The sequence below is a fragment of the Chenopodium album genome, chromosome 14 (genome assembly GCF_948465745.1).
Source record: "Chenopodium album chromosome 14, dcCheAlbu1.1, whole genome shotgun sequence".
Taxonomy (NCBI): domain Eukaryota; kingdom Viridiplantae; phylum Streptophyta; class Magnoliopsida; order Caryophyllales; family Amaranthaceae; genus Chenopodium; species Chenopodium album.
This window is the reverse complement of record NC_137847.1, coordinates 31507688-31517826: the sequence shown is the minus strand read 5'-3', so window position 1 is coordinate 31517826 and position 10139 is coordinate 31507688. Positions and strand designations below refer to the sequence as shown.

Genomic DNA, 10139 nt, shown 5'->3' with positions numbered 1-10139 from the left:
ATTCGGTCAGAGGTTACTTGAGAGGTTACTCGAAAAGGAGTAACTCAAGTAACCCCTGACTAAGTAACTTGAGTAACCCCAACAACTCGAATAACCCCTAACCGAGAAACTCGAGTATTCCCGGCAACTCGAGTAATCATATACCGAGAAACTCGAGTAAACCTTGCTGCACGGTACAACAGGCTGCATACAAAAATTTGTGATTTTATAATATAAAGTTAGTGGGATATATTTATTTGTTCGTAGGAGAGAGAAATAATAAAAAATAAAAAGTGTAAATGGGGTTAGTTAGAGAGAAATAATAAAATAGTTGTGAACTCTTACCAAAGAAAGTAATGTTGCAATTATTATGAAACGAATTGTGGTAGAGGTTACCTGAGTTATTTTGTTAGGGGTTACCCGAGTTATTCAGTCAGGGGTTACTCGAGTTACTCGGTTAGGACTTACTTGAGGGGTTGAGACAAGGGTTACTCGAGGGGTTCACTCGGTTAAGGGGTACTCGATCAGGGTTTACTTAAGGGGTTCAGACAGGGGTTACTCGAGGGGTTCACTTGGTCAAGGGTTACTTGAGGGGTTACTCGATCAAGGGTTACTTGAGTTACTCAGTCAAGGGTCACTCGAGGGGTTACTCGGTCATGAGTTACTCGAGCTACTCGGTCAGTGGTTACTTGAGTTACTCGGACAGGGTTATTTAAGGAGTTCGATCAAGGGTTACTTGAGGGTTCAGTCAGGGGATACTTGACATGTTACTCAATTAGGGGTTACTTGAGGGGGAGGGGTTACTCGGTTAGGGGTTACTTGAGGGGTTCAGTCATGAATTACTCAAGGGGTTACTCGGTCAGGGGTTAATAATTAACACAAAGAAAGATAAAGCTCAAACATGTGATCCATTCCAAACAATGATATAAACTTTTCTAATATTCTATACTCCATATCATCATAAGTAATAAGTATCAATGCTTATCAATTGTTTGTGATATTAATAATTACTAACATTAATATATTTCGATATGAAATAATTATATCTTACAGACTTATCCAATAATTTATACTACATACAACTACGAATTCTTGAACAAAATAACAAAAACTTTACCAAAAAAATTTATTTAACTATTCATTAATGGCTACCTAATTTAGGTTAACAAAATGGTGCACGCGCCTACACTTAGGGCCTGTTCACATTTACTTAATTTCAGTTCAGTTCAGTTCAGTTCAGTTCAGTTCCAATCAGTTCAGTTCAGTTCCAATCAGTTCAGCTCTTAATTTCTCTCTCACATAAAATATTCATTTCAGCTCAATCCAGTTCAGTTCAGTTCAGTTCAGTTCAGTTCAGTTCCAATCAGTTCAGTTCAGTTCAGTTCAGTTCAGTTCCAATCACTTCAATTCAGTTCAATTCAGCTCAATTCAGTAAATATAAACAGGCCCTTAAACTAGTCAAATTAAACATGAAAATTATAGTGGCCCATGAACACACATCATCCAGTAGTAGTACAAAAATATATAAAAAGCCCATATTTGTTTATCCAACTCACTACACTCTCTATTCAAACGCTATAGTTATATATATAAACAAACACCCACATTCCACAACCATAGATCCTCCTCTCGCTCACACGGTGTAAACTCCTCTCAAAGGCAAGGCGTGCGAGATGGGAAGCGGAGGATCACCAACAACAATGCGAAACCGATTTCGAGGTTGCTCAAAGGCTGATTTCCTACCAGAACAATCATTCCAAAGCTGGTCAAATTATATGTCAGCCCTTAAGGAGACTCCTGCACGGTTCATGAACCGGCTTACGACACGGTCCCTAGACGACACGGAGCTGAATCAAGTCAAGTCTGAAAGTCTCCACGATATGAAGAAGGCATTGACATGGTGGGATCTAACTTGGTTCGGTATCGGCGCCGTGATTGGTGCCGGTATCTTCGTTCTTACAGGCCAAGAAGCAAATCAGCATGCTGGTCCTGCTGTTATTTTGTCTTTTGCAGTTTCTGGTTTGTCTGCTATGCTTTCCGTTATGTGTTACACCGAGTTTGCTGTTGAGATCCCTGTTGCAGGTATTCTTTTTTTTTTTTTTAATATGCAATTATTGATTTTTTTTTTTAATTTTATTTTTTTGATAAATTACTTGAGTAATTAAGGTTAAGATTGATTCATTAGTTGAATCCATTATGCTTGTTTCGTTTTTTTATTCTAAGGTTTTTTTTTTTTTTTTTTTTTTAATTTTTATAAATGCAATTATTGGTTTTTTAAAAAAATATTTTTAATAAATTATTATGAGTAATTAAGGTTAAGATTGATTAATTGTTGATGACTCCATTGTTACAGTAGTTTTTTTTTTTTTTTTTTTTTTTTTTTTTTTTTTTTTTTTTGTGGTTTTGTGGGAGGTTGACTTTATCAATTGAATCTAGACTCTCAGTGGTTTCATAGCATTATTTAGGTTTTTTTTTTAAAAAAATCTTAATTATTTTTGTAATATTCTATCATAAAATTTTATTTTTGTAATTCATATAATAATATAATTAGCAAATCAAAAAGACAATATTTAAGAATATGGAATAAATGAATCGAGACTCTTAGTGGTTTCATAGCATTAGTTGGTTTTTGTAAAATTCTATCATAAAATTTGATTAACATAATTCATATAATGATATAATTACCAATCAAAGTTTGATTTTGAAGAGTAAAAAAGATAATATATATATAAGAAAATGGAATAAAACATTATATAACTAATTAAATATGTGAATTTTTGTAGTTAAAGCCTCTTGATGTTTATAAGAAATAAACCTAAAATAGCTTGTTGTTTTTGTGAACAATCACTTGATTCCATATGTGCCGTCATCCATTAGTTGTAAAGATAAAATATTGGTGTATTGCATTATAATTGATCAAAGATAATAACTGTTCAAAAAATTAACAAATAACGAAAATCAAGGCTTACGAAAAGGACAATCGAAACAAATCTCTTTGAAAAGTAACAACATCCTATAATTCAGGAAGAAACAAATAATTCTATTTTTTAGAATTGTCTTTTGCGTGAAAAATTACTCTTTTAGTCAAAATTAGTAACAAACAATCAATTATTGGACAGTTTTCGTTTTTCAAAAAAAATAAATAAATAAATATTATTGGACAGTTTTCAATTATTATTATATATTTATATACCTACATAATGTGATTAGTTTAAATTTTACCATAAATAATTAGAAATGTGAACATACATAAAAGTGAACCCATTTTTCCAAGATCCTGTCAAATTTCCTAAATGTTAAGGAATCTTCAAGATTCCATTTCCAAATCAAATTGATAGTGATTGATTCAACTTTCTAAGCTATAGTAGGACATAGGAAAATTCTAAATAATTAAGGAGTAATTTATTAACCACCCAAACTATTGCAAATTCTTAGATTAATTAATTTATTTTTATTTTATATAATAGATATACAATTATTATTATTATTTTTTTTATCGTGTGCATAGAGTTTCATATAAAAACAATATGAATATTTTTTTTTAAAAAAAAGGATAGTATGATTAAAATTATTTAAATTCACTTTAAAATTTTAATTTGAGCTATAAAATGGTTTTTTATGCATGGCCGAAACAGAAATACTAGTCAAAAAAATTGTAGCCTTTTAAGGTTTTATTTTATTAGCCACAATTTTGATAAATAAAATATGGGATAAAAATAGTAGAGAATAAAAAGATGAAAAATTGATTTGTTTTGCCAATTTCATAATATCCTTGTTGTCAACCAGCTAAGAAGTAAATTAATAGCGAATAATACAGAGTATGAGTTATCCTTAACTAAACAAAGTCAAACATGTGGTGGAAGGGTCATTAGTCAAATGCTAGAAGCAAATCATATTTGTATCATGAATACGACAGTTGTTGAACTTGGACTTGAGAGTGCAACTTATATCTATACAATTTAAACCTTTATTTTATTTATTTATCTATTTTTTTATACTTAATTTTTAAGTGTGTATTATTTGATTCAATTGGTCTTTGCTGTCCTACGTTTACTAAAACAATTGAGGAGACAATTACGACTACAATAAATATAAGGAAAATTTGTCAAGAATAAGCAAACCTTTGTTCGGTTTTCCCAAAATAAGCAAATATTTTGATTAACTCAGTGTAAGTTGACCTTTATAGGGTATTTTCTCAAAATAATTCATGACTGGTTTGTTTTAAGTGTAACCGGTTGTTTGGATTACTTATGCCACATGTCATTGTGTGGTTGGTCAGTTTTTAAAATTTTAATTAAAATTTATTATTCTAATTCATTTTTGAAAATTTGTAAAAAATTAATTTTTTTTTTTAAAAAAAAACACTTTTTCAAGATAAATTTAAAAAATAAAAACCTTAATTTTTAGATACCCCCACTACTACAGCCAGTACCCCTCCCCGCCCTTGCCTCGTCGGCTACCGTGGATACCACCCAGAGCATCGAAATACCTCCACCTCCCATCCCCACCACCGATATCACCATCCCTCCTACCTCCACCCTCAAAATCCCCATCGAATCCACTATCCCTTGCCTTCCCCACCACCAAAAATCGCATCACATCCCCACAATCGAAGTCGCAAATCTGCATAACAACAACGAGGTGGGTGTTGGGTTTCGAGGTGGGTTTGGTTGGGTTTCAAGGTCGATATGGTAATATTCTGGTGGTTAGGGTAGGGAATCGAGGTATGTGGTGGTTTTCGGAAGGGGTTCTGTAAAATGGAGTTTCGAGGTGGGGTGGTTCAGGTGGGTTTCTAGCTTTCTGCTCGGGTTAGGATGGGTCAGCAGCCCTCAAGGAGGGGAACAAAGGGGCCAGGGACCCGGGGAGGCCAGAGGGGGAGGTGGTTTGTTTGGTGGCTGGCAGGGATGGGGGTTGAGCGCTGGTATGTAGTGGGTTTTTTTTTTTTAAATACGATTTAATTAATTATCATTTATAAAATAAGAAAAAAGTGACCTACTTGGTAGGTTATAGCTCATTTGACTTATTTAAAGAAAATACCCCATAAAGGTCAACTTACCCTGGGTTAATCAAAAGGTTTGCTTATTTTGGGAAGATCGAGCAAAGATTTGCTTATTCTTGACAAATTTTCTAAACTATAATTAGGAGTCATTTTCTTTTGATGCTAAGGTAAGGTTTTGAAAAATATATTCCAATTCCAATTATTATTAGTTTCAAGGTTTCTCAAAAATACAAGTATCTCATATTCTTGAAAATTAATACGGTACATAATATTTAGGCAAATTTGTCAAAAAAAAAACCTCTTTTAAAAGCACCATTTTGCGAAAATAAACCTTTTAAAAGCGAAACCTATTTTCCTAATTAACCTCTAATTAACTTAATTAGACTCTAATTTCTTCTAATTAACCTTTAACCCACCAAATTACTAAATAATTAGATTTAATTAATATATATAAAAAGCCACCACCACCTCCCCTTCTTCCTTGCTTTCCCCCTCCCCTTCCTCCTCCTTCCTCCTCCCATGGCATTAACCCCCTCCCCCACCGGACCCGCTGTCCAGATCGCCCCACCTCCGGCGACCTCCTCCACCACCAGACGACCCTCCCTTTCCCACTAATCGCCGCCCGACAACCACCTCTTTGATTTTGAAAAATCTTGGAAAATCAATTTGGGAGTTTTTAATTTTGTGCATCTTGCTTGCAATTGATGCTTGTTTTGGCTTTGATTATGTAAGTATGTGATGTTAGGGTGATTAGAAGCAAATTTCAATTGATTTGGACTTGATTTGAGCATGTTTGAGTAAATAAGAGCCAAAAATTCGAAGGGAGGTGGTAGTCACCAACGGGAATAAGAGGAAAGGGAGGGTCAACCAGCAGTGGAAGTAGGTCGCCGGAGGTGGGGGAGTCGGGCGGCCGAACCGGTGGGTGAAGGGGTTGCTACCAAGGGAGGGGGAAAGGGAGGAAGAAGGGGAAGGAGTGGTTGGTTGGTGGTGGGTTTTTTATTTTTTTATTTTTTAATTTTTTTTTATGTATAAATTAAATCTAATTCTTAAGTAATTGAGTGGGTTAGAGGTTAATTAGAAGATTTAGGAGGAAATTAGAGTATAATTAAGTTAATAAGAACATAATTGAGGAAATGGGTTTCCTCTCGCAAAAAAATTAAACGTGGTGGTTTTTTTTTACCCAAAAAGCTTTTAAAGGTTTTTTTTTTTTTTTTTTTTTTTTTTTTTTTTTTTTTTTTTTGCAAAATGATGCTTTTAAAAGGTTTTTTTTAACAAATTTTCCTAATATTTAATTTATAGATATTTATTTTATTTTTATTTTATATTTAACACGGTACATAATATTTTATTGGTCTATTCCTGATATAGAGAGAATTATATATTACGGAGTAGTACAAACGGAGTGTTAATTATGAATTTCAAAACTAAAAAAAAAAAAATGGCCGCTAAACATGATTTCTTGCTTTTCGTTGCCTAAGTGCGTATTTTATTCACATTCATATCTAAAATTTTCTGTTTCTATTTTTAAAATGTACTTTTATAAGTTTTTTTTTCTGATAAGATTATAAATAATCGGTAACGTTGTGGATGGTCAAAAAAAAAAAAAAAAAAAAAAAAAAAAAAAAAAAAAATCAAAAATGCATGCATCATAAAATGAATCAATTGAAGTATTATATCCTACTCCATACATCTCAATGCAATTGAAATAGCATATGAAAATTAGTAAAATAAAAATATTCATCATTATAAATGTATTACATGTTTATTTGATAGGAGGTATTAGAGATAACAATAGATCGGATTCGGATCGGATGGAGCTTCACCCACATCCATTCATCAATCAAATCACTCCATCCACATCCATCCATCACCCGCTTCACCCTCATCCATATCCATATCCATATCCGTCAATCCATCATCCGCGGATGAAACGGGTGGATCGAATGACTAATGTATGAACATTTTATGGTAAAAAAAAAATCACATGAAATTTAATTTATGGTTGAATCTACATTATTATTTTTTAAATAATAAGAAAGCATTAACTACATATTCTTTGTAAAAATTAATTTGCTACAAATAAAGTATATTTATTGTATATTTCAATTTTATTGAATTAAAATTCTTAAATTAAAAATCTTTATATGTGTTAAAAGGTGGATGGATGGTTAGCTAATGAAAAAATCATCATCCACATCCGATTCGAACCATTATCCACTTCATCTGTCATCCGTAGGTTAGTGAATATCCATCTAATATTATCATCCCTGGGTTTTATGACAAGTAACTGGACTTCAATACTCCAAATAAATATACTAGTCACGCATGTGAATTTGATTTTTTTTTTAAACCACGTACAATTATATGGATACAACCTAATTGTATACTTGTTTAAATCCTTTGTGTAAAACCCATGACTACATACTCTAGAACGAGGTCATTTAGTTAGTGATAGAATGGATATAGTTTCTTTTAATAATTCTTCTTTATTTCTCATCCTTTCTTCCGATGCATTAGAAATTCCTCTTGTGAGGAGGGTTTCCTGATGTTTACTTTTTTTCTTACCATTAATAATGAGGTCGATTTACTAATTACAGGTGGTTCATTTGCATATTTAAGAGTCGAGTTAGGAGATTTCATGGCGTTCATAGCAGCAGGAAACATCATCTTAGAATACGTCATTAGCGGCGCAGCAGTTGCACGCTCATGGACATCATACTTCGCCACCCTCTGCAACCACAAACCCGACGATTTCCGTATCATTGCACATCACTTAAGCCCTGACTACAGCCACCTCGACCCAATCGCAGTCGTTGTAATCGGCGTAATCTGTTTTGTTGCAGTCTACAGCGTCAAAGGCTCTTCCCGTCTCAACTACATTTCTTCCATCGTCCACGTGTTCGTCATTGTCTTCATCATCATCGCGGGTCTTACTCACGCCGATACCAAGAACTTAACCCCCTTTATTCCCTACGAACCTCGTGGTATTTTCCAGGCCTCGGCTGTGCTTTTTTTCGCGTATGTTGGGTTTGATGCAGTGTCGACGATGGCTGAGGAGACGAAGAATCCTGGAAGGGATATTCCTATTGGATTGGTTGGTTCCATGGCTATAGTTACCGTTGCGTATTGCTTGATGTCTCTTACTCTTTGCCTCATGCAGCCTTATAATCAAATTGATAAAGATGCTCCTTTTACATTAGCCTTTGAGAAGGTATTCTTCTACTCCGATCCTTACACTCCTTTTATTTATTTGGACTATTTTTTTTGGTGTTTAGAGAGCCATAAGGACGGGGCCGAGAGGGAAGATTTAACCACTTGAGCTATCCCTTACTCTCTCATTTATTTGGACTATTTGATTGACACTCTACTATGTCAGATGCTTACAATACTTTTATTTTTACGTTGTCATTATATAATTTCAACTATTAATTTTTTAAATTTATATTGAGTAAAAATGGTAACTGTTAAAGTTAACATTTTGAAAATAAAATTTGAGGAAAATATAAATATATAATACAAATACATATAACTATGTTTTTTGTTTGGGTAAATCGTAATGCATAGTGAAAGTAGAATATCTTAACAAAGTAGTATTAAAAAATTTACAAAACTTAAGCTATGACTGAAGTATTAGTTGTGACCGTACCACATTTTAACATACATTACTAACATGTAAATAGTTCATACATGTAGATAATTTTATTGTTGTTGGCTTGATTACAATATTAATTTTCAAATATATATCTATTTTTAATTAATTTTTTTTATACAAAATTAAAGTATTGGTGTGCTAGCTCTAACAATTCTAAACATTTGCTAATTAGAATGTTCAAACATAACTCTAATGTACCACATATGTTTGTATACTTACATTTGCTATGGAAATATTTTTAGGTTGGAATGAATTGGGCGAAGTATCTTGTAGCCATTGGTGCTCTAAAAGGAATGACAACAGTGTTACTAGTCAGTGCAATAGGCCAAGCTCGTTACCTGACTCACATAGCGCGAACACACATGATGCCTCCATGGCTAGCTCAGGTGAACGAGAAGACAGGCACTCCAAGAAACGCAACCATTGTTATGATGTTTGCTACTGCTATTATTGCATTATTTACAAACCTCGACATCTTGTCTAACCTCCTCTCAATTTCCACCTTATTCATCTTCATGTTAGTAGCATTAGCCCTTCTAGTACGAAGGTACTATGCAAGTGGGATAACTACACCTAGTGATCGTAACAAGTTTGTTACTTTCGCTGCCCTCATTCTTTGCTCTTCAATCGCGACAGCTGCTTACTGGGGTGCTACACAAACGGGGTGGATAGTATACACCATCACCGGGCCTATTTGGTTCCTTTCGACGTTGGGACTACAACTTTTTGTTCCACAAGCAAGAAATCCTAAACTGTGGGGTGTCCCATTGGTTCCTTGGCTGCCATCTGCGTCGATTGCTGTCAACATATTCCTTCTAGGCTCAATTGACAAGGACTCTTACATTAGGTTCGCCATATGGACTTGCCTTCTAATGGTTTATTATGTATTCTTTGGGTTGCATGCATCATATGATACTGCGATTGAGATGGCAAAGGTAGGTGTAGAAGAGAATGCCATGGAATTAGGTAAAGTTGAAGCAAAGAAGTGTCCTCTTACTCACGAAGATTTAGAAGGTCACAGTGGGAACAATGACGATAAAAGTTAGTAATATATAGTATGTTTTTTAGTGTATATAAGGGACAATGTAGTGATTGTTTCCTATTTATTTCTTTTTAGGTTGTTTGATTATGATGAGAAAATTTGTGAGTACGCAAGTATGATTACTAATAAAATTAGGGGGGGGGGGGGGGGGAATAGTTATATTATTATGACAATACACTATTTTACAAAAACACTTTTAATGGCTAGTTGGCTACAATATTACAAAAATAATTTAAGTTCTGCAAATTTATTTCAATTCGTACAAAAATAGTTGAAGAGAAGAAGGCCTATAAATAAACTTTCTAAAATAGAATGAATTTGAGGATTCATAACATGCATGAATCGCTGCATCAGTACAATTAGTGTTTATTAATTCTTAATATTTCCTTTTTTTAAGCTTCATGTGCATCACTTTCCCTTATTAAGTATGTGGGGCTTTTTCTGAGATTATCTCATATCATTGAAAT

At 33.6% G+C, this 10139-nt stretch overlaps 1 protein-coding gene across 1 annotated transcript; it reads left to right on the top strand.

The window, feature by feature from the left end:
- Positions 1-1661: 1661 nt before the first annotated feature.
- On the top strand, positions 1662-9778 carry LOC145579140 (cationic amino acid transporter 1-like). The gene is made up of 3 exons (XM_081636408.1): positions 1662-2061; positions 7576-8189; positions 8873-9778. The coding sequence occupies exons 1-3, from the start codon at positions 1680-1682 to the stop codon at positions 9674-9676; spliced, it is 1800 nt and encodes a 599-aa protein (XP_081492534.1). The 5' UTR covers positions 1662-1679; the 3' UTR covers positions 9677-9778.
- Positions 9779-10139: the final 361 nt, after the last annotated feature.